Here is a 26,621-nt window from a genome sequence, read left to right as displayed (position 1 = left end):
ACTTTCTTTCTCCCTCTTCTTGGTCAAAACCAATAGAGAGAAAAATGAAAAGAGATAATAAGATCATAATCTGAGTATGAGAGAAAGTTGTCAAAAGGTTGTCACAAAATGGTTGTACAAATATCATTTCTCTATAATAGGTTGCTTATAGTGAAAGTAAGAAGAGTTGAAGTTTAAAATTTGAGTTCATAACTTTCTATATTGACAGTTAATCAGTTTTACTAGTTTGTTGGTTTGTTAGTTGTTAAATGTCATCAAACCTCATACTATTTATCTCTCTATAATTTTTCTGTTATGGTTATATAACATAGCTTGGTATTTACCATCATTTACTCCATTTTATATTTAGACTTGCCAATCACATCCATGCTTATTTTGTTTAATGTCATTCTAAGTATTTTTGTTCAATGCATTATTGATTTTTTTTTATCATAGTTGTTTTAACTTCATCAAATGTCATCAAACCTGAAACTATTTAATATCTACAATTTTTTCTCTGTTATGCTTTGTTATGATTATATAACATTGTTTAATATAATATTATCATTTACTCCATTGTTTGATATAATGTTCCAGATTTGAGGTTGAGGTTTTGTTTAGGTTGTTGGACTCTTAGTATTCTTGTCGTTGTTGTAAGGGTTTTTTGTTACCATAATGACAGTAGTATATCTGTACCTTCTTTCTTCTGATATGATTTGATTTGATGATTTCATTTACTCATTTATTTTCTTTTGACTATTGGGACAGGTATGGAGTGCTTGACTGAAGGATAGAGAGTGTGTTTGACAAATTGTTATGTTTAGGAGAATATGTTTATGTTATGGTTACCAACTTTTATTTTACTATTTGCATATATTTCATTTCATGCTTGTTATAACTGAATGTGTTTAGGGTTGTTATAAGGATAGAGAGGGTACCTTTAAGGCATAGAGAATTTAGGAACCCTAATATTCGTCATTGTTTTAAAAGACCTCTGAGAAAGTAAGAACCTATACGTACCTTTACACGTCAAAGTGTATCTCCTTATAGGTCTAACAACCCTAAACACTAAACCGTGTAGAAACTCTGGTGTAAGGTTGCAACTGACAGCTGGAGAGCGATGAACCCAAACACCTAAGAGAGTAAGACGCTACACGTACAAACCCGTGTGATCAATAGGTGCAATTTGACAGCTGGTAGATAGTAATACCTCACGAACTCATCACTTTTATAGAAAACTCTTAATAAACTTAAATAAGGTTTGACTGTTAATTTTTTCCAACAAGCGAATAGAGAGGATTCTAAGAATCCTAACCACCAATAACATTCTGCAATAAAAACATGTTACTTCTAAAAACATGTTACTTCTAAACTTTTGCTCTATGCAAACAGACTAAATTGAAAAAACTCATATACCTTTTATCTTTTATTTTAATTGTTTTATTTATTTTCTTGTTCCCAGATAAGTAAAGTGAATTTTCTACTTGGAACAACAATCTATGTGGATACGATACTCTACTTACACTTTATTACTTGATAACCGATTTAGTACAGTTACCTAAATTCGACCATCACCAAACATTAAACATACATGCATCAGTCCGCAACAAATAGGAGAACACATAAATAAGAGAAAGCATAAATAAAAGCATGACTAAAATCCTAAACTCTTTGAAAAGAAAAATACAAAACTTATCGCAACAAAGATAATAGCAATTGATGTTTAAGTTGTTTTCAAAAAATTAGTAATAATTTTAAACTTTTAATCTTAAATAGTGAAGCCTCCATCTGCTGCTATAATTTGTCCGGTTATGTGTGAAGAAGCTGGAAGACAAAGAAAAGCAACCAATGCTGATATATCTTTAGGTTCTCCAATCCGACCACTAGGTGTTTGAGACACTATATCCTTGATAGCATTATCCACTCCGGCATCTAATTTCTATAAAAAGAGAAATTATAATAGTGATTATAAGCATTATAGCTAAAGCATAAAAGGATACAAAAGTTCAAATTAGGCCAAATTAGGCATGGCAATTTAGCAAAAGCATAAAACAATATTAACATAAGCAAATTATGACCCGACTAATTTTTTTAAGAGAAATATTTTGTTTATTTATATACATATATTTATTTAATTTTATTTTATTCTCAATATTGTGATATTATTATCTACTCCCTTCTCAATACGTGAACACTTGGTTTGTCCTTTGCCACACCAAGAGCATGTTTGTTACATATTAAAGTAAAAGTGATTTTCACATAACATAATTTAGAAATTATGTTTGGAGATTTTTATGAAAAATCAGAATCTATTTTTCCTTTTGCGTTTGTTTAACGTAATAAAAATTATTTTTTAAAATAGGTAATTTAGTTTTTTTGGATACAACTATATAAAAAAGATTTTTTGTTGCAAAATTAGTTCAATCTTTTGAATCATATTTTCTCTCTCCTCTACAAAAAAAATATATTTTTTGAGAAACTACTCTTAACAACTTTTCATTTAAAGCTGTTTTTAGATTATTTTATTTTTTTAAACTGTAACAAACAAATGCAATACTCTTAAAAGTGATTTTTTTTAAGGAATTTCTTTTTTTAAAAAAGCTATAACCGACGGACGCTAAGTGAAGAGGCAATAATTTAAGTAAATTGCTATCATGAATAAATCATACCATAGTAGTCTCCAAAAGTAAGGTCATCACAGGTCCAGGTGCCACAACATTAGCACGAATATTATCCTTTGCCCATTCCAATGCTAAGTTCTTGGTGCATTGATTCATGGCTCCTACATAGATAGAAATAGCAATTTTATCATATTGAGAATACTAATTATCTTCTGCAAAGTTCCAAGTTAAAGGGTATAATATGAAGATATATAATTAAAATTACCTTTAGAGGCTGCGTAAACAGAAACAAAAGGCAAAGCCTTGAGACCTGAAATTGAGGATATGTATACTATGCTTCCATATCGAGATGCTTTTAAAAAAGGGTGTGCAAGTTGGCACAAATGGTAACCAGACACAAAATTGGTACCAATTGTAGTTGTTATATCTTCATCAGTATTATCTAAGATGGGTTTAGGAGCAAATATCCCAGCATTGTTTACCTAACAGTTTGAGAAATTCAATCATCAAATAAACATACATAGTCAATTAAAAAAATCTAAAAAATTTATTTGCTTGTCTTTCTTTTGAGTTGCAATTTGTAGCTTGTACATAGAATTTTGTTAACGCAAGTTGCAACTTTTTGACGGGGCTGGCCCAATGGTACAATTAAAAAGAGCACCAAAAATATGTTTTTTTTGTTACATTTGCTTTAGACCACCAAAAATATAAAAAATTTAGTTAGCAAGATTTTTTTTTAGAGGATAGTAGGAATAATTCATATTCTACTGTTTTCAAAATGTAAAAGTTAATAAAAATTTATTTAAAAGAAATGCTAACAAGTGCTCTTAGGGCACTTGATAAGAAGCCATGTCTCAACAAAACTAAATCAGTTGACTTTATTATAAAATGGAAAAGAAATATTAAACAAACTTGATACTTAAAAAAATAATTCTGCGATTTAAAACGTCACAAATAATATGTAAGCATAACTCAATCGATAAAGACAATAGACAATACATTGTAATATGCATTGGTCAGAGTTCGAACTCACGACTTCCCGTTTATTCACCTTTAAGGGTTGATTTTCCGGCCACTAAGCTAGTTAATTAGACAAAGAAAAAAAAGGTTACAAATAATTTAAACCGAAACTTAATAACTTTAATAAAAAAACCTTTCAAAAAAACTTTAATAAAATACCATTGTGGGTTTTTAAAAATTTAAACTTCATCTTAGACATCCAAAAGCTGGCCCCTGCTTTGTTTTGATTGTATAAATCTCTTGACTACAAAACTGAAAATGAATTTATTTTAATTTGTTTCCAAAATCAAATTTGAATGATTAAATCTTACTAGAATATTGAGTTCTCCTTGAAAGATTGAAGCTACTGTTTCCATCAATTTTTCACGTTGGTCACGCAATAATAAATCACAAGTTGACCCTGTTACACAAAATCCTTTGCCTTTCCATTCTTTCAAACATTTGTTAATATCTTCTTGATTTCGTGAACATATATGCACACTTGCTCCAAATTCTGCTAACTCTTCCACAATTGCATACCTGATTGATTATTCACAAAAGAAACAAAACAAAATAAAATTAACATGATAAATTCCATTACAAGTTCTCATTAGAGATAAGATATTTGCATTAGAGAACTGACCCTATGCCTCGGGTTCCACCAGTTACTAGAGCTGTCATTCCTTGGAGTGACCATCTTTGATCTTTGAAGCTGCTCAACTTTGTTTCTGCCATATTTTTGTTCCTAGTCAGTGTGACTTGGTTGTGAATTTGAAAAATAGCTGAAATATTTGAACAAATAAAAAGTTGGATACAAACAAAATTCAAAGTTATGATTGTGTGGTTGGAAATAAATACATATGAAGATAGAATTCAATCTTACTCATCAAAATTCATACGTTGTTGATATATTTCATGTGAAGAATATTGCTGGATATTGTTATCATAAAACCAGTACAAAAACTTGTTTGTCTAATATCGACGTCCGAAAAGTTTTTTTTTTTTTTTTTTGAGAGAGACGTCCGAAAAGTTTAAAAGTGGACTATTATCATTTTTAATAAAAAGTAAATTTTAAAATAATTCAAAAGAGATTTTATTTAATTAAAGTTTACCAAAAATAGTAAAAGTCTTTCAACGAGGTTCATATATAAAACAAACTCTTTCAACTCAATTAAGTCGGTTGATTTAATAATATATTTTCGTCAAGTAACCTAGTAGCTAGATTCACATATTATTTAATCAAATAAAAAGACTAACACACTATAAGGATTAATTTAGTAACATTTTGAGTATAGTGTACATTTTAATTACTATACAAGTACCTAGGTTATGCTAAAATAAGACTTACTCGATTGCGTCGATTTTTTTCACTTACCCTATTGTTCATTAGTTTATAAATTGACCAAATCTATGGTGTCATCCACGACTTTGTTGTGAGTTGTAATTCATTTTAGTCAATTATAATAGGGAGTAGTGATATTTGTACAACCATTTATGACAACTTTCACAACAGCTTTCTTTCTCACTCTTCTTATTGGTCAAAACCAATAGAGAGAAAAATGAAAAGAGAGAATAAGATCATAATCTGAGTATGAGAGAAAGTTGTCAAAAGGTTGTCACAAAATGGTTGTACAAATATCATTTCTCTATAATAGGTTGCTTATAGTGAAAGTAAGAAGAGTTGAAGTTTAAAATTTGAGTTCATAACTTTCTATATTGACAGTTAATCAGTTTTACTAGTTTGTTGGTTTGTTAGTTGTTAAATGTCATCAAACCTCATACTATTTATCTCTCTATAATTTTTCTGTTATGATTATATAACATAGCTTGGTATTTACCATCATTTACTCCATTTTATATTTAGACTTGCCAATCTCATCCATGCTTATTTTGTTTAATGTCATTCTAAGTATTTTTGTTCAATGCATTATTGATTTTTTTTTATCATAGTTGTTTTAACTTCATCAAATGTCATCAAACCTGAAACTATTTAATATCTACAATTTTTTCTCTGTTATGCTTTGTTATGATTATATAACATTGTTTAATATAATATTATCATTTACTCCATTGTTTGATATAATGTTCTAGATTTGAGGTTGAGGTTTTGTTTAGGTTGTTGGACTCTTAGTATTCTTGTCGTTGTTGTAAGGGTTTTTTGTTACCATAATGACAGTAGTATATCTGCACTTTCTTTCTTCTGATATGATTTGATTTGATGATTTCATTTACTCATTTATCTTCTTTTGACTGTTGGGACAGGTATGGAGTGCTTGACTGAAGGATAGAGAGTGTGTTTGACTAATTGTTATGTTTAGGAGAATATGTTTATGTTATGGTTACCAACTTTTATTTTACTATTTGCATATATTTCATTTCATGCTTGTTATAACTGATTGATGATGTAAAAAAATCTTTACACTGCTCATAAGTATATTAATTAAATATGGGGAAAAAAAATTCTATCATGTTTTTATTTAATGTAACAACCATCCTAAATATTGGATTTTTTTTTCCAGATGTTGAAGAGTTCAAAAACCAAAAACAGAAAAATGTGAATATGAATGTGCGTTGAAGTAATAATATATATAGGGGAAATTGATGGTATTGGTGAGGTAACATGTAGCAAATTATGAAGTAAAAATGAATAAAGTAACTGTATGAACAAGTAATAACAATATGTAATCTACCCAAAAATAAAAGAAGAAAATGCAATGTAATATATCAACCAAGACAAGAACCTTGCAAATAGTTAAGTTAAGATGAATATGAACATGGAGATGATGAACATGAACATGAACGCGAACATGATGAACATCATGACCTTCAAATCTAAACATGTTCACATAATTAACATCAACAGAAAAAAGAAGAGAAAAAATGTAAGAATTGACGAAAGATGAAGATGAAAATTTAATGTAACAACCACCTCAAATATTGGACATTTTTTTTCCAGAAGTTGAAGAGTTCAAATGCAAAAAACAGAAGAATGTCAATAAAAATGTGTGTTCATATATATATGTGTGTGTGTGTGTGTGTGTGTGTGTGTGTGTGTGTGTGTGTATCTGGGGAAGTGATGGTATTGGTCAGGTAACATGTAACAAATTATGAAGTAAAAATGAATAAAGTAACTGTATCAAAAAGTAATAAGAATTTATCTTCAAAATAATAATTAAAATACAAAAAAGAGAAAAAATTAGAACAATAGTAAGAAAAAGAGGATAAAGATTAAAACTATAGTTACAATTACACCTTGACGTTTATCTTGTGTAAAACAATTATAAATTTATGTCAAAATGTATAGAATATAGATATAGATATGACCTATATGATAGTTGCTTTCTTATAGAGGTTTTGTCCCTATCCATTCATAGAAAACTCTCCATCAAAAAATATATTTACTTGTTAATTTTTGTATTTACTGGTGCCAGGTTTCAAGAATCAGGTATGATGGATAGAGCAATATATCTCTGACACTTTACAACAACGCACTTTTAGATCTCAAATCATTTCTTCAGAAATATTTATTTCACTTTTATTTGTCAACATTTCATATCTTTTTTGCAAAAGAGTTAAAATACCATAATCTTAAAACACGTTGTCTTGTAACTTATCACGTAGTGGCTTTGCGCTCAAATGGTTGTGTATAGAATGACAGGATCATAGTGCCATAGATCATGCACATATTATAATAGAATGAAAACACAGTCAAGCTCATGAGTTAAAAGTATCATTAGTAAGCATATTTAATTGATAAAAGATAGTGATTATTTAGAGTTCAACAATTACACTAACTATGTAAGTAATTAACTCAACTAACTACTAATTATTTAACTAACACTTAACCAACTCTAAAAATTAATACTTAAATATAGGTGGCAAAATTATTTACAAACCATTAGCAAAAAAAATTAATATCAAACTAATTAATATCACTAATTTGTCATGTTTATGCTTGTTGATCTGATTTAATTATATTATCTCAATGTACAATGTTACACGAAATGTTATTAATTGGAATTGTGTGTTATTTTTTTCTATGTTATTTATATATGTTGTCCATTGATTTAACTAAAATTGTTGCAGGTCTCTTGTTAAATGATAACTTCAAAACAAATTAACAATCATAAATAAAATTATTTATGATGTCTTGGAATTATTTTCAAGACAATAAAAGATGGATTGAAGAAAGCACTAGGATAGCCCCATAATTGTTACATGTTGTCATCAATTATGATTTTAGCAAACACTTGAAAAATGAAATTGATAATGAGGGATAAGTTTCTCATCATTCATCATTAAATTAATCGATTACTTCTTATCTTGTAAGTTACAATCACATCTTACTATTGTGCTCGATTATGCTAAATAAGTTAAATTTGTTTATTATCAATATGCTCATAAAATATTAAACTCAAACTCACAATATGTTCAATAAGTATGAAATTTAGTGTATATTTGGTAAACTTGAAAAACACGGTAGGAACACACGACACAGTGGTACAAAAGTTACAACTAGTAAAGTTGAGTAAACGTGAGTCTAACTCCACACATACGTGGAAACAAAAATGTTATAATAGTAAATAGTAAAATAATAAAAACAGTCAAGCACACTGTCAAGTAAAAGTTCGTGAGTTGAGTTAAGGCTAGTGTAAACATCTTGTAATATCACGAACAGTCGAGCACACTGTCTTTTGTCCTTCAGTAAGCACATCATATTTGTTCCAACAAACAAATACACTGTCTTTTGTCCTTGAGTTGAGGCTAGTGTAAACATATCATAATATCACAAACCCTTGAAAATACTTGAGTACATCTCTTAAAAGCGTCCAACAGATGGTCAGACATGTTGTCGTATCTTCTTAGGGGATCCCACCCAACAACATCTTCCTTGCAAACATTGCCTACAACAAAGTCTTTCCAATGGAGCTTTTCAACATAAGTATCAACCGACCACAAATCATTTGCATTAGCCCTAGAGCAGTCAACGTTTTGGGCGATTTAATCTTATTAAAGCTAAAATAGAGAGCAAATACAATAAGAATTAATTAAAAAAGTAAGAATCTTCAAACATATCTGAAAATTATAAACACATACAAATAAAACTTAAAAGTAATTTCTTCAATTGCTTAATGTTCTGTTGCCAGGGTTTTGCATGTTCATTTTCTTCCTCTTCATATTTATACATGCAAGAAGCACATCATCCATCGGCATTGCTGCAAAAACCGGTATTCTCCATCCTTTCCTTCTCATAGGCTGAAAAGGTAAAGAAAGGAAACATAATAGGTTAAGAAAGTTAAATACTTATGTTCAGGTAGGTATTGTAACATATTTAGCTTATAAATCTCATATTAACATGCCCATAAATAGTTAAGCTAAATTGGTTTAGAAAGTAAAAAATATTATAATCAATAGTTAAGCTAGGATTAACATGAACATGATAAACACGTAAGAAATCTAAACAAGCTCAAACAATTAACATCAACAAATAAAAGCACCAACAAAAAGATTGTAACAATTGATTGAAGATATCGAATGGAGATTTAATGTAACAATAATATCAGATATTGGACATTTTCTCGTAAGTTAAAGAGTTCAAAAGTAAGCAAAAAGAATGTGTGTGTGTGTGTGTGCAAAAAAAAAATTAACAATGTAAAGAAAGTTTATCATAACACGTGTTACTAAGTAGAACCTTCAACCAATATAAGGTTTTAAAATACTCTGGTAAAAAATAGGAGGAAGAAAAATAGAAAACACTTTTGTTTTGCATTGCCATATCTATCTTTCTAAACTTGATAAAATTGAATTTTTTCTCAAAGCTAAAATCGTACGGGTAATTTTTTATATATAAACAAGTTATAAAGACATAACAAAATATGATTTCTGAGACAAAATTGAATTAGAAAAAGGGTTTTCTATTTTTCATGAGTAGCACAAAAAAAAACAGTGAAAAACCTAAAATTGAATAAAAAACTCTTCTTTATCAATATAGAAACCATTAAACTTTTCAAGTTATTGATTAAGAATCCTAAGAAATCAAGCCTGTTCAAAGTGGCATAAAGTACACAAAGTTGAAGATGAAGATATACTGTAACCAAAAATGAAAGAAGAAAATGCAATGTAATGTAACAACTAAGATAAGAACTTTCATATTAGTTACACCCTTCGGTCACTATTATAAGTAAAATTTAAAATTTTATGTTCATTGAATAAAATAGTTAGATTACTAAATTGTGACACACGATGTGTTAAACATTAAACAATTTAACAACCATGAAGTTCAACAACCATGAAATTTAACAACACGGCATGTTGACTAAAAGAAACTCAGATTCAAGGTTTATCTAAAAACAAAAATTAGAAAGGATAATATGCATTGAAAATAATAAAGCACACGATGTGATACAAACATAAAACAATTTAACAACCATGAAATGATTAAATAAAAAAAACTCAGATTCAAGGTTTATTACAAAAAAAAAAATTAGACAGGATAATATACATTGAAATTAATAAAGCACACGAAGTGATACAAACATAAAAAAAATTAACAACCATGAAATGATTAAATGTTTTTTACTAAAAAAAACCATGAAATGATTCTTTTGTAAGATAATATGGTGCTAGTACCAGGATGTTTCATTGAGAAGAAGAAGGGTCTCGTTTAAGAAACAAGAGGATTTTTAGGAAAGGAGATATGATATATTAAATGTTCATATTGAGATTTTGATGAATAATTAGGCGTATATTAATAATTCTGGTAATTTAGATGTTAATTTCATTACTTTGAAGGTGGAACACAAATCAGGGCACCAAATTCGTCGTAGATTGCTTATGAAGATGAAACGAAGCTAATGTTGTTGCAGGAATGGAATTTGTTTGATTCCATACTTGTAGTCATAATGGGATGAATAAAATAAAGATTTTGTTGGCTATAATTGGATATGTACTATAGGAATCATGTTTATAAATTCAAATGGTTTTTGTGCTTCGATGTGGTTTAATGTGGCATTTGAAGCACTTTCTTTCCACAATGTTGATAAACTTAAAGTTAGATGCAACAAGTTGTTAAGGTTTCGAGAGCAAATCATTTTCTTTTGTTATTATTTTTTGTTTGTTTCTAAATCTTTAACCTTTTTTGGTTTCTAAATCTTTAACATTATTAAGCTATTAAGTTGGAGTAAGCAACTAATACTGAATACATGGTTAACTTAAATGGTGGATATGGGTATAAGAATACAGGAAGGCGTGAGATGAATATGGAAGAAGAGAGAGAATAAGAATATGAAGATTTTGTTGATTTCAACTGTTTTTGGATTTGGTCACTTGTCGATGTTTTTTTTTTGTCCCTCTCACTTATTGACTCGTCATCTCCTTTGTCACCTGTCTTTCGTTTGCCATGTCACATGAAACCATGCACGTCAGCCTCTGTTTGTCACATATACATTTTTTTAACCGACTTCGATGCCATGGACCTAAACCAAAAACATTTGATCTTTCATGGATGTTTTCAAACAAAAAAAAGATAGAAGGACAAAAACCAAAACTTGCTAAATTACAAGGATTAACTACATACTTTTGTCTAATAGATTAGTAAAGTTATTTAAGATCAAAATTGTGCATTGGTATGTGTGACAAGTTCAACTGTGTCACTTAATATGGGACGGCGAGTAGTTGTTAATTGTTATCTTCTTTCGCTTCTCCTTCTTATCTTACACAAACAATAATTAGAGTTCGCTTCTCACTCTTATATCATAAACAAACACTAATTAGAGAAAAGTCAACGAGCAGTGGCGAAAAGCAAGACATCATAACCATTTTATTTCTATGAATGCGATCAATATTCAAAATATAAATTAGTTGCGGTCAGTACTTATTTTTTTTTTGAAAGGAACGGTGAGTACTTATTTGTTACTATAAAAATAAGATAAATTCATGTGACATAAGAAGAATTAAACTTCTTCTCATTTAGATATACGTGCATTCATCCAAGGCAACAAATAAAATAAATCATAAATAATAGCATGACTTATATCCTAAATCGAAGGAAAAAAATACATAACTTATTGAAACAAAGATAATAACCACTTGAACGTTTCAACTTGTTTTAAAGAAATTACTAATAGTTTTAAAATATTAAGCTTAAATAGTGAAGCCTCCATCTGCAGCTATAATTTGTCCAGTGATGTGTGATGCAGCTGGAAGACAAAGAAAAGCAGCCAATGCTGATATATCCTTAGGTTCTCCAATCCGACCACTAGGTGTTAGAGACACCATATCCTCGACAACATTATCCATTGTGCTAGTTAATTTCTATAACAAGAGATTATAAACATTATGGCACAATCATAACAAAATACATACAAGATAATGGGTTTTGCTAGAAGACACCTTTTATGAAGGTGTCTTTTAGCAAGTTATTCTATGAGCATTTGTTAAAAGACACCAACTAATTTTTATGAAGGTGTCTTTTAGCAAAGTTATAACTAAAAAGTGGAAATCACACCTTGAGGTGGGGCTTGCTAAAAGACACCTTCATGGGTGGCTTCTAGCAAAACCCCAAGATAATATTAGAAACAAATATAATACTAGATGTAATATATTATGGTTTATTTAAAATGAATTCATCTGCATAAGTTTAAATTAGGCTTCACAACACAACCAATCTATTTTGAGTTTGAGAATGAAAACCCGTTTTGACTGGTGCCAATTTAGCTTCAAGTTTTTCTCAAAATTTATAGTCAACGCATCGACCAAGAAGTTTTTATTTTTTTATTTTTTTTACATGAGCTAATTATAAAGAAAAAATAAAAAGTGAAAAAGACTAGACTATTTCCTTATGAAGGAGACTCCTAGAGCATATGCTAATAGAGCATAGGAAAGGCATAAAAGGAGTTCGTGCACAACAATCAAAAGATCTAAGCCGTTAGCTTTCAGTTTAGCTAGAATATCAGCATAATAGTTTCCTTCTCAAAGAGTATGACATAAGTAATGCGCCAATATTTCACAATGGTCCTACAAGGTTAGCATAAGGGTGGAATCTATTTGTACCCATAGTTAACAACTTAATAACATTAAGGGGGTCTGAAAAACATAAAAGTTTCTTGAAACTTGTCTGCCAACAAAGTTTAATATCAAGCAGAAGGGATTTTTTCTCACCATGAAGCACATTAGATATTCTGACACTACTATAAAAGGATAATTGAAAGGATCCTTCATGGTTCCTTACCAAACCTCCAAACTCGGCTTTTCTTGGGTTTGTAAGAGCTCTACCTTCTACATTAAGTATCATAGTCTCCACGCCACCATGTTGCCATGAGACCCATAGGTGCCACTACACCTCCAGGTTTATTATATATACAATGTTAGGTGTATTATTAAATTGATGTTTGCTTGTTGCAGTGGATAGAAAGTCTTCAAGTTTCTTAGTGGGCATGGGTTCGATCCTTCCACACTCTCTTTTATTATTTCTATTGTATTAATAATATTTGTATTAATAATATTTTGTTCAAAAAAATGTTCTCGTGGAAACTTGAACCACCATCAATCATGTTATATTTATGCAAATGAACCACTACACCAATCCATAATCTTGTTAATTCTTTGAAATTGTTTAATATATATTCCAAAAATATATGGCATCCCCAATGAAAATCTCAAGATTCGCCACTGACGAGATAGTTCAGGAGCATCGGGTTAAGTCATAAGACGAAAAGCTTGTCAAGCAACTTCTTGTTGTTGTGCAAATGATGTGGCTATTATCGAACTTGCCACATATTGTTGATCTTCTAAAATAAGTTTGTTTCCAGAGCACCGAATATTCCACATGATCAAAGGGAAAATAATAACTAGAACCTTCACCAAAGTGTGCATTACTTTAGGTAGGTTATCTAAGACAATATTCAAGAAAAGAGTGAGCACATATGGGAACCCACGTCCACAACAAACAAAAGGTACATGAGGGCAGCAAACTAGGCAATGCACGATGGACTCATCCTCATTTCTACAACATAAGCAAGAGGTATCCACCTAGATTCCCCTATGACTCAAAAAATTTCTAGTAATTAAGGATAGACTTATGACAAATTCGCCAAATGAAAAATTGAATGTTGGCCAAAATTGGGAACTTCCAAATCCAGCTCGATCTATCTTCTTGAGCCTCGCTCATACCCTCTAGACACTACACCATTTATTGTCTCTAGCAACACTTTTTTACGCAACATGCAAAAATTGTTGCCTAAAATTAGCTCTAGTGATGTTTTATGGTTGTTGCCAGCATTGTTTTTGCAACCCCTTTAAAACATCCCCTAAAACCTCTATGGGGACAGTTTCCAAGCGTTCCTATGCCATTGTTTCAGCAATATTTAATAAACGCCCCCCTAGCTATTTCTAGCAACGATTTTGAGTTGTTGCCATATTTATAATTAAGGGGGACGTTTATAATTGTTGCATAAAATTTCAACAATAATTAAATTTTGGTGCTACGTAACTTAAATAATATAAGTGATTCATTTTAAAGGATATCTATACTATATTTATTCTATGCCATACAAAAAGAAAACTACCCCTTTCAGCTCTTTTGAACTGGATTTTTCTTTCCAAAAATGCCCCCAATTTTCAATACAAATAACACATGTAACAAATAGTTAATAATAACTTTAAATAATAAAAAAATTTGTAACAAACACAAATGTCCGTGTGAGCTTAATTCAGTTGGTAAGAACAATGCATAATATATGCAAGGTCCGAGGTTCGAACCCCGTACACCACAAAAAAAAGTGTAACAAACTAGATGAGTGTATTGTGTGTTTATACTTAGTTTTTCATTATTCCAATTATCATTATTCCAATTATACCCTTAAACATCAACTTTTTCTATAATAAAGATTATACCCTTTTTCATTATTCCAATTATACCCTTAAACATCAACTTTTTCTATAATAAAGATTATACCCTTAAATAACAATTTTTTCTATAATAAATATTGTTGTTGGTGTCATTAAAAAAAAGAGAATTTAGATAATATTTTTTTGTTATATTGTTGGTTTCATTGAAATCGATAATCATGGTTAGTTTGATTTGTTATAATTTGAAAGCAAAAACATTAACATTTTTAATTTTAATCAAAATTAAAATTTTATAAAAAAACACCGTTCATATTTTTTAAACGTTAGTGCAATAAAAAGAGCGGAAAGACGGACACGTGAGTGCCTGTCTCTTCGCTAGTAATAATAAGAGATTTATTAATTAATGTTTATAATTTTTAAATTTCTTAAAAAAATTATTAAAGTCAATTAATATTTGTATTCATATATTTTGGAACTATTAAATCGGTTGATAGGGACGTTATAATATGCAAGGGTCTTAGTTTAAACTCCTTATTTCCTATTTATTCAACTTAAAAAGTAAATTTCTACACAATAGGCTATCTTAGACCAACAAAAAAACATGAAGGTCCAAGTTAACAAAAGTGCACGTTTTTATTTGGACAAAAATACCCTTCATCTTTATTATTTAAAACTAAAAGCTTGCGGGTTACTTTAGTTATTATCATTAAAACATATTTGTTTACTTGAATCAATTTGCTGACTTAAACTCACTTTTAATTTATTACAAATAGCTTGAGGGATAGTTTAGTAATTTTTCCTACCTTTTCATTCAGACAAAAAGATTCTTCATCTTTATTATTTAAAACTAAAAGCTTGAGGGTTACTTTAATGTTTTTCATTAAAACATATTTGTTAACTTGCACCAATTTGCTAACTTAGACCCACTTTTATTTTATTACAAATAGTTTGAAGGATAATTTAGTAATTTTCCGAAAAATTAGGAAACATTTGTTGGATGTTTTTTATGGAATAATAAAATTAAATGAAATTTATTAAACTATACCTTACTTTAAATTGGTTTACGCTAGTTGATATTGATTTTTTTTTTGTCTAAATGAAAAGAAGCATTTTTCCTAACTTGTACCTTCGTGTTTTTTTGTTGGTCTCTCTTTCCTTTCATTATTAATTTGTAAGGGAAAGAGAGATCTTATGAAAGGTGTGCCTAAGAGAGAAGCCAAAAACAACTATTTATGTAGTATATTAACATTCAGGTCAGAAATTCTAACCCATGTATCTTCAATGGGAGAAAGCATAGTTGGGTTCAAATCCTCAACCAATATGGTTTGAGTAGGAAAATGAGTGGTATTATTGCACCTATCATTGACCCCAAACATCTCTAACCTTCAAACCAATCTCATTGTGGGCAATATTTGGAACCATATATATTATATGATTCTTTGATAACCATGGTTTGAATCACATATTTGTATCACAATCTCCCACCTTGAAAACAAACTCATCTTCTATAATAGCCATAGTTTTAAGAATAGTCTACCAAGTGGGTGATCTAATGATCTCTTCGTCAAAAAATAAACTATTTTCCTTCCAATATGTTGGTGTTTGTTGAAAAAACACATATCTGAGAAGTCCTAAATCGCTTAGAATTAAAAAATAAATAAGGAGGATAAGTCTATATATGTAGAGTTCTTCTTTTGTTTTTAAGCAAGAGGTGAAAGTGAGGTAAAACAGGGTTTACCAAAATAGAGAATCTTTAAGAAATCAAAGGCTATCGGTTGGTTCCTCTTGGGATAGAAACTAGGGTTGGGAAACACCTTAGGGGATAAATCATTCGGGAAAAGGGTAGAAATTAGGGTTGTTCTTAGAGAACATTTTGAAGGCTAATTTCTTATAAATGGTGTATCTCTTTGTAAAGAACTCATTGATAGTAAATTAGAGAGATCTCTCTCCTTTAGACGTATGTCAAATATGGGCCTAATTGGGTAAACAATATCGTCGTGTTCTCATTCTTCTCCTTTACATTTTTTTTTGTTTATGTTTGTTTCACTTTGGTTTTGGTTGCATCTAATTTTACTCCACATATCAAAGTATTTGTGTGAGTTTTGATACGAACTCGAAACAATTGGTGCCTACGGTGAGGCAGTCGAAACAAATTATTAGACGAGCACCGTGGGTACCAAGTTGGATATCTAGAAATTCAACGTAGACAACGACTTCGGGTTTTGGAAGGTGAAGATGCATGTCATACTGATTAAACAAATGTGTTTAGAGGAACTAAAGGGCGAGGCTGCATTTCCAGCTACTATGTCACAAGAAAACAAGACTGAGATGGTTGATAAGGCTAAGAATGTTATTGTCTTGTGCCTCAAAGATACAGCTTTGAGAGAAATTGCAAAGCAGAAAACCGCGATGACGATATGGGAAAAGTTGAAGCCGTTGTATATGAACAAGTCTTTGGCTAATAGGCAATTATTATAACAGAAACTCTACTCACTTAGAATGGTGGAGTCAAAAACCATCACAGAGTGATTGAGGGAGTTTTAACAAAATCCTTAATAATTTGGTGAACATTGAAGTGAAATTTGAATATGAAGAAAAATATTTACACTTGTTGTGTTCATTCCTTAGGTCAATTCAAGGATACCATGGTTTATCGTAAAAAAGGCACCGTCGCCTTGGAGGAAGTCCAAACTACGTTGAGAATGAAGGAGTTAACCAAGTTCAACAACTTGAAGGTTGACGATATTGGTGAAGGTTTGAGTGTCTTAAGAGGAAGATGTGGGAGTATAGGAAACCACGCGAACTCAAAGGTTTGTGACAAGTTAAAGGACAAGCGCTTTAAGTGTCATAAGATCGGTCACTTTAAGAGGGGTCGTTCCGAGTTAGTGGGCAATGATGATTCTGCTATATTTGTCATCATCTTAGAGGACTATGAGGATGCAAGTACTTTGGCGGTGTCTTGTAGGGAGGACTAAGAAGGTAGATAATCTCACCTTGGAAACGAAGAAACTTGCAAGTTGACCTTCATGTAGAAGGGGTACTTGTCTAGAGAAAATACTAAATGTTAGTCTAGAAAGACGAAGGTAAGAACAATCGTGGTCAATCTTAGAGGTGGAGGATACAAGGTGAAAGACATAATGAATGTATGCATTTGAAAGTTAAGGTGCATAAAGTTCATCTTGAGGTGGAGTCTTTCACTAGTGGGACTAGGTGGAAACTAATAATAGCACTAAAGTGGTACAACTATAGAGATTGTGAGTGCCATGCTCTAAAGGAGAGAAATGTATTCTTCAAGAGAACAAAGATACACATTATGGGGGGTGGGTTAAAGAAGTTATGGAATGACTTGTGCGATTAGCTAAAAGTCCAAGGGTGATTGGAGGCAAGGGGATCCTTAGAAAGACGAACATGACCTCTCCAGGGACTAAAGAGGTTATGGTGGAACTTCTGGAGCTACCTAAATGTCATAAGGTAGTAGGGAAAAAATATTCAAGTATTGTTGTTGGATGCAAGGTCAAAGTATAATCTTATGGGACTACAAACTGTTGTTGGATGCAAGGTCAAAAAGGTGGTTAATGGTTAAAGTGACATAACTGTCTATTTAAAGATAATGCGGAGTATGAAAATGGATATAGATGTACCATTTTTAATCAAGGTGAAGTTGGTGTTGGTTGAAGTGAGGTAAAAGTGAGGCAAACTAATGTTTACCAAAACAGGAATCCTTATGAGATCAAAGGTTAAAGGTTGGTTCCTTTTGGGTAAGAAACAACGGTTGGGAAACACTTGGTTAACACCTTGAGGTATATCATCGAGTCTCTTGTCCACATGAAGAGATTCAGAAAAGGCTAAAAATTAGGGTTTTTTCTTGGAGAACTTGTTGAAGGCTAATTTCTTGTAACCTTTGTATCTCTTTGTGAAGAACTGGTTGATAATGAATTGGAGAGATCTCTTTGATCCAGACGTAAGTTAGTTTTGGGTCGAACTGGGTGAACATATAGTGTCGTGTTTCATTCTTCTCATTTATCTTGTTTTATTATTTTTGCTTTGTTTAGTCACTTTGGTTTCGATTTCTGCTAATTTTGCTCGATACATCAAAGTATTGCTATGAGTTTTGACATGAATTCACAACAAGATATTTAATCTCAAGAAGTGGTATGCATAAATTATTTTCAGAATGTAATATATTCCAAAAAAGTTTACCCAACAAAAATGTATTCTGAAGACGTGAAGGTCGAATCCCTAAGCCACCCAATTTCTAGGGCTTGATTATTTTACTCCAACTAACCATGCCAGATGAAACTTATCACATTTTTTTCCTACGTCTCGAACACTCACATTTTTTTCCTACGTCATAAGTAGGTTTAGATGCCAAAATTACCTTAGCAAGAGTGACTCTACCCGGTTTGTTAAGAAGTTTACCTTAGCAAGCTCGGAAAGGAAAGCCTCTCAACAAACCTACTTTAAAATTAACACTTTTCTTTTTGGTACCCACAATCATTCATATGGGTATACAAGACCTACATAGATTGATGAAACTCATAAAAGTGTGTCAAAATGCATGTGTTATAGGGTGTATTTCTAGCATTTTTCAAATAAATGTTTACCTAGCATGGATATAAATAAATTTTAATGAATAAATCTTACCGCAGCATTCTCGAAAAGTATGGTCATCACAGCTCCAGGTGCCACAACATTAGCACGAATATTATCCTTTGCCCATTCCAATGCTAAGTTCTTGGCGCATTGATTCATGGCTCCTACATAAATAGACTTTTATCAATTTGAAAATACTAATTAATTATTTTCTGCAATTCAGTTCTATGTATGAAGATACATAATTCATCTCAAAAAAATAATATGAAGATATATATAATTAAATTACCTTTAGAGGCTGCATAGACAGAATTAAAAGGCCAGGCTTTGAGTCCTGCAATTGAGGATATGAATACAATGCTTCCATATCCAGATTGTTTTAGAAGAGGGTGTGCAAGTTGACACAAATGGTAACCAGACACAAAATTGGTACCAATTGTAGTTGTTATATCTTCATCAGTATTATCTATGATGGGTTTAGGAGTAAATGTCCCAGCATTGTTTACCTAACAGTGAGAAATTCACTCATCAAATAAATATACATAATCAATATAATTAACTAAAAACATAGAAGAATTTATTTGCTTGTCTTTCTTTTGAGTTGCAATTTTGGTTTAGGCTAAAAGGTCACTAATATAATTGGTTTATGCCTTGAAAAATGTTAAATTTTACTTAGTAAAAATGATTCATAATCTACTAATAAATATTGATACAATCTTATCTAAAATTAGAGAAATGCTAGCAGCACATATTTTAACACACACTTTTCAACACACTCTCTTTGATTGGTTAAAATTCATATAGGACCCACCAAAATTATATGGGACCCACATGATTTACTGGGATCCATGTTAATTTTAACGAATCAAAGAGAGTGTGTTGAAAAGTGTGTGTTAGAATGTGTGTCGCTAGCATTCCTCCTAAAATTAATATTGTCTCTACTAAGACCAAATCGATTGATTTTACTTCCAAATTGAAAGAGACATTGAATTCATATATAAAAAGGAAATAATAAACAAAATTGCTAACCCATCCAGACTTTTACCTAAGACCAAAATTTAATCTAAAATTAATATGGTCTTATGGGCTTTAATTAATTACATAAATCTGTTGACAACAAACTAAAATATATTCCCTAAAAAAACCAAAATATTTTAAATTAAATTTATGTTAATTATATTCAAAATTTAATTTAAATGATTCTCCCTCCGTCCTAAATGACGTTTAAGGTATTTTACACGTATTAAGAAACGCAATTAATTTTGAATGACAAAAATATATTATGAGTTATTTTACAAAATTGTTCTTAATAAATGGTATGAGAAAACTAAATTACAGAATTGAAAATAGATAAAGTAATAAAAAGTTAATGATAGAAAAAATAATCTTAATGATTCATTGAAATTATAAAGCGGCTTATAATTTCACATAGGATAATGTTAACAAATGCCCTTCGGGCATAGGTTAATTAAGAATGCAAAACAAGTAAATTTTTTTGAAAAAGTTATGTAATCATTACGTGATTAAAAGTAACATCTTATATTTTTAAGACAAAATTTTTAGTATTTGTAGATTCATTAACCAATGTCTTGAGGACACTGGTTAACAAGACTCTTTAAGATATTTTTTTCCCAAAAGGACTTAATAGTCTGAGACGGATGAGAATCTTACTAGAATATTGAGTTTTCCATCGAAGATCGATGCAACAGTTTCCATCAACTTTTTACGTTGGTCACGAAATAATAAATCACAAGTTGACCCTGTCACACAAAATCCTTTGCCTTTCCACTCTTCCAAACATTTGTTAATATCATCTTGATTTCGTGCACATATATGCACACTTGCCCCAAATTCTGCTAACTCTTCCACAATTGCATACCTGATTGATTATTCACAAAAGAAACAAAACAAAATAAAATTAACATGATAAATTCCATTACATGTTCTCATTAGAGATAAGATATTTGCATTAGAGAACTGACCCTATGCCTCGGGTTCCACCAGTTACTAGAGCTGTCATTCCTTTTAGTGACCATCTTTGATCTTTGAAGCTGCTCAACTTTGTTTCTGCCATATTTGTTTTTCCTAATCAGTGTGACTTGGTTGTGAAATTGAAAAATAGCTGAAATATTTGAACAAATAATGTGATAAAAAGTTGGATACAAACAAAACTCATGTGAAGAACCTTGTTGGATTTTGTATTCATATATGTAGGTAGATAGAGTACAAGCTTAATCATTCAAATTCGTACTTTGTTGATATATTTCCCGTGAAGAACAATGTTGGATTTTTTTTATCATGATGTAACAATTGTGTGGTCGAAAACATATATGTAGGTAGAGTACAAGCTTAAGCATCCGAAGTCACTTTGCATTACTCGTGGAAATAGCCACGTGAAGCATGTAGACCACGTCATTTTGGATAGTACAAAAAGGTTCACCCATAAATAGATATTTTGTACAATGTAAAAAGAATCCTGCTCTTTCCCCAAATGGTTTCGCTCATTTCCAAAGTAAATGTCCAAAATGACCTTACGCACGTTAACTCACGTAGCGTGAGTTAACTCACGTCAATTATAAGAGTAGCGTGATTTAAGTCACGCAACGTGAGTTAACTCATGTTAGTGTTAAATTTGCATGAGTTAACTCACTGCGTGACTTAAGTTACGCAAAAAAAAAAAACACTAAAACCCGGCGTAAGTTAACTCACGCTAGTTTTGTTTCATTCATATTGTGTTTTTTTGTAATTGGGTTGAAGGTTTTGACGTGCCACTGTGTCAACTCTCTCATTTGCAAGTTGCAACATCAACTTCCTTCACTCGAGTCCATCGGGTGTACACAATATGACAATTAACAAATTGGCAATGATTATTAATAGTAGTATAATATTTATTTGTAATTGTAATTTGTCGTGTATCTTCTTCAACTTTTGTATATTTGTTTTTTTATAATTTGTTTGTTAGTATAGTAATGGTATTTTATTTTATGTCCCTTTCTAGGCCATCTTTTGTGTCTTGTTTCGTGGAAGTTTGTGCATGCGTGGAAAATATGGAACATGGATGAAACAAAATCAGCGTGAGTTAACTCACGCTGGGTTTTAGTGTTTTTTTTTTTTGCGTGACTTAAGTCATGCAGCGTGAGTTAACTCACGCAACGTGTGTTAACTCACGTTTCCATTAACACGAACGTGAGTTAACATGCGTAGGGGTATTTTAGACATTTACTTTGGGAATGAGCAAAACTGTATGGGTAAAAAGCAGAATTCATGTAAAAAAACTATACCTGTCGAAACCCGGCAGTTTTGGGTCGGCTCTAACAGACTTTGGGTTTTATCAGGCCGGGCTAAAAAGCCCGGTTGAAATACGGGTTTGAAAAATATTACTTGAGTTCGGTCTTGCTCGAGCCGCGGGCTAAACGGGTTGTCCCGGTATTAAAAAATATATTTTAAAAATAGAAAAGTACTATAAAATACTCTTATTAAATTTTTCATAGATAATATTTTTAATATGTTTCAATAATTCCTAGTACAAAAATAATATTGGAAACATTTTCGTACAAACGTCGCAAACTAAAACGGCGAGAAAAACAATTTTAAATAAATTACGTATGTTATGGTTATATATATTTATATATTCGATCTTTATAATTATAAGTAACGAAACGAGTAAATAAATTTTTTTTATTACTTTTATATTTGTGTGTTAATTCATTGAATTTTCACTTTTATTTTTTACTTTGATAATCAACTAAGAAAAGAATTATTAATATATATATATATATATAAAATATCTAGGATTTTTTTTGTTATGCAGACTAACAGACTGCCCGCGATCCACACGGGCTAATCCAAACGGATACCAGACTTTTTAGGGCCGGGCTAATAAAAACACGGGCACAATATTGAAGGCCTAAACCCCACAAATAATCGGGCTAAACAGGCTGGCCCATACGGACTAGCCCGTTTTGACAGCTCTGAAAAACACATAATCAATAAAAAACAAGTTTATTTTCATTATTTTATCTCTTTATCAATTTGCATTTATCTTATTTTTTCTATGCATTTCGTAGTCTTGAAACAAAAATCCAAAAACAATTGTACATAATGCTCTACTCCATCAATTAAGGAACACAAAACTTATGGACATAGTTTATTTCTCAACGTAAATTGCTCCAAAAAAAAAAATCACACTTGAGGACATCTACTGATGCTTTGGATAAGTTATTGCTACATTATGTACTATCAAAAGTAAGTATATTTTTGTATCGTTTTTACAGGGACTAGTCTGATATTTCTAAGTTGTTCAACAATCGATATCATTTTAAGTGATGGGTTTATCAATTGTTTTCTTAGAGAACCTAATGGAATTATAGTGAGATAAATGAAATGGAGTTAAACAGAGAGATAAAACTGTTGGGATTAGACTTCATTAACCAAACTTTGTATATATATTCTCTTGATCAATTATATAGACTCTAGTTATTAATCAATATTATCATGTATCACTCGACGAACATCATTTATGTCTAAATAATGTTGTGGGTTTGATCGTATTGTTTATTAATCAATACAATATCATTAAAGATTGATACTTGAAGTGATTATCAAACCCAAATCCATTTCTGGCATTTAGGGTTCAATAGATGATTATCCTATATCTAGATTCAAAAAGCATTTCTCAATAACAATTCAAATCATTAATTTAAGCGTAAGAAAACAAGGATAACATCAATATTCAAGAACAACTAAAATCAAAGAGAATACATACTGATTTAGTCAATTACATATAATCCCAACAAATGACATTTAGATACTCATGGTCATGGTAGCCTTGCAAAAATGAGAAGAAATGAATGGAATTGACATCAAGATGATTTCTCACTAAATCTTTGTGAATCCACCTTCAAACCCTATTGCCTTGCTTGTCTCCTACTATTTCACTATGTTCTCTCTCCAAAGTGTGTGATATATCCCAACAGAAATATCTTGAAAGCTATTTATACCATGTCTGATAAGTGACTGCTCGCTTAGCCACGCCTAGGCTCGCTTAGCGAGCGAAGCTATCTTCACAAGTGAGTTTCTGCCACATCAATAAAGTGGCTCTCAAACCGCCTTAGCTCGATGTGGCGTGCTCATGTCTCTCTTAGCCGCCCCCTGTTTTGCAGGATTTCCATGCTCTCTCCCTATCCTCGCTAGGACTTAGCTGTAGGCTCGTTATGGCGAGCCTCATGGCCATCAGCTCGTTGCAAGCTAGCTTGGCCACGCCTTGAACTTCTGATATTTGGCGCTCTCTGCCTATCCTCGCTACGAGTTTGTTGTGAGCCCGTTGTGGCGAGCCTTTAAATGCACTTTTTCTTCTTTCTTTGATCTTCAAGTCCATTGGCAAGTGAATTCCCACAAGAATATTTGGTATTAGACATAAAAATCACAAAGTAACATTTATCTAATATTATGGAGCTTTTTATGAGATAAGTTGCAAAACAAGTAACTAAACTAGCTAAAATATAGATGATAATTAACTAATTTCCGACACTTATCACTACAACAACTAAATTGGCACGCTTGGTGGACAATATGACATTTACCACTGAAAATCCAGTTCTCAAGGTCAAGACTACATTTGGCGTAAGCACCTAATGTTGTAAAAATTAGGAATAAATTATCTTTATAAATAATAATTTCATATAAATAAAAGCATCAATAAAATATTAAAGGGAATAAATAAGAGAGATTTAAGAAAACTTATCTTTGCTTAATATTGTTGTATAATTTGGTTGCTGAAATAGTTCTATCAACATCCTCCACCAATACTTCATAGGACACCTAGTAAACCGATAGATAACCTGAGGCGTGACGAAGTCACTGTCCTTAAGGATTTATCCGCCTCATAAGCGCATATCCTCTCAGGATACAACATGTTCTTCTCTGACATGAATTATGTCAGAAGCAACAGAACAACTCGAATTTGCTAAACACAGGAAATGCATCCCAGAAATGTGTATAGATTGATTAAATTTGGTTTTTGTTTGTTTAGTATAAATCTCAAAATATATAATATGAGGGGATTTTTCTCTACGTGATGTGTAGAGCTTTTCTCAATCTAAAAATAGGTGAGCTACTAAGAATTGGCTATTAAATTAAAAGGGAGGGTTGGATTTTTCATTTGATACTGATCAACGTAAGCTTGTTAGCATTGCCTATCATTCTGCAAGAATAATATTATATACAAAAATGTAACCGATGAGTCAACTAATAATAAGTGCTTAAAATTAGCTGATAACTAGGAACATTATAAAATTTATTTGACACATTTGCAACGTTTCTTTTGAATTAAAACTATGTCTACAAAACCAAGTCAAACCTTACAATTAAAATATAATAATAATTTTTTTTAATTAAAATATGTTTCTATATTTCTCAATTAAAAATTTGGAACACAAAATATATGAAACTTTTGAAATATACTCAAAATTTACAACAATCCCCCACATATTTCAAAAGTTTAAAATAAAAATGTTAAAAGGAGTTTTCCTAGGTAAACATCGTAGATGTAATGCATCGGAGTGGTGTAGCAAGCTATGGAACCCATCCTAGACTAATGAGACTTAACACACAATGAATTGGTTTAGCAAGCTATGGAACCCAAGACACTTATTTGTATGCAAGAGGTCTCACAATCACATTACACCTCCACAATTCTTGTTGTTACGCGGTTGTGCGCTAATAGGCCGTGCGTGTGCCTGGTATTCATGAGTGCTCTAGAGACTCGCCACGGTCTCATGCAAGCGGCCCCACTTGACACTCATATAGGTGATTCCATCTAGTGTATGCTACAACCATACACCACCCGTAAGGGCTTATGGTAATCATTAAAAGTCTTTAAAACTTATCCCTCAATTTTATATTATTTAGCACATATCATCCATTATCATACACTACATGAAAGAGACAACGTTATTTTGGTGCTAACAGAACTAACAAGTAACTTGTTTTTACCCATTGAACCTTCTTCATGGGATCTCCAATCACAAAGGTTGGGTTCCCATTACTTGTTGTTTTCTAGTGGCAAAGTCTCATTTCCCTAAATTTCTTCCCAAGGGGTTTTATATACGGATCCGCTAAATTCACAAATATTGACTAAGACGTCTCTAAGTCAATTAACCTCATATTTCATCAAGTTTATAAAAATAAAATCGGATTACACAATAAACTAATACAAGTTGTTGTCTACTAAGCGACAACATGTTCATCAATAAAATAAATCTACTTATAGATTTATTCTCATTGGATTCATATCTATTTGACATCTTTGTACTATTTTAATACAAAGGTTTATCCATTCTATAAACAATATTTCATATATTATGAAACTAATTTCCATAATATACTTCATCAGGTATTCTTAGATAAAATCTAAGCGACAAACCCCCACATTGAGAAAATATAACTCTATGTATGGATTTATATTAAAGGTCTATTCGAATAATTTTCAAGTGACAACAGTTCCACAATTGAAAAATAAATCCCATAAATATATATTTTCTCATAAACAAATTTCATTAAACATCATTGTCTTGCTCTAGT

The 26,621-nt window shown here is 31.1% G+C and overlaps 2 protein-coding genes across 2 annotated transcripts; both read right to left on the bottom strand.

The window, feature by feature from the left end:
• Positions 1-1,606: 1,606 nt before the first annotated feature.
• LOC146907624 (tropinone reductase 1-like) lies at positions 1,607-4,364 on the bottom strand. The gene is made up of 5 exons (XM_085728927.1): positions 4,243-4,364; positions 3,932-4,139; positions 2,866-3,082; positions 2,649-2,761; positions 1,607-1,918 (listed from the first exon to the last, which is right to left on the bottom strand). The coding sequence occupies exons 1-5, from the start codon at positions 4,332-4,334 to the stop codon at positions 1,748-1,750; spliced, it is 801 nt and encodes a 266-aa protein (XP_085585053.1). The 5' UTR covers positions 4,335-4,364; the 3' UTR covers positions 1,607-1,747.
• A 7,173-nt stretch (positions 4,365-11,537) lies between these two features.
• LOC146907623 (tropinone reductase homolog At5g06060-like) lies at positions 11,538-21,141 on the bottom strand. Its single transcript, XM_085728928.1, has 5 exons — positions 21,023-21,141; positions 20,712-20,919; positions 19,330-19,546; positions 19,092-19,204; positions 11,538-11,912 (listed from the first exon to the last, which is right to left on the bottom strand). The coding sequence occupies exons 1-5, from the start codon at positions 21,112-21,114 to the stop codon at positions 11,742-11,744; spliced, it is 801 nt and encodes a 266-aa protein (XP_085585054.1). The 5' UTR covers positions 21,115-21,141; the 3' UTR covers positions 11,538-11,741.
• Positions 21,142-26,621: the final 5,480 nt, after the last annotated feature.

This window comes from Medicago sativa, chromosome 7, assembly GCF_051527215.1.
Source record: "Medicago sativa cultivar Bolivia chromosome 7, Bolivia_mono, whole genome shotgun sequence".
In the NCBI taxonomy this organism is placed as follows: Eukaryota; Viridiplantae; Streptophyta; class Magnoliopsida; order Fabales; family Fabaceae; genus Medicago; species Medicago sativa.
This window is presented reverse-complemented; position numbering and strand designations above follow the sequence as displayed.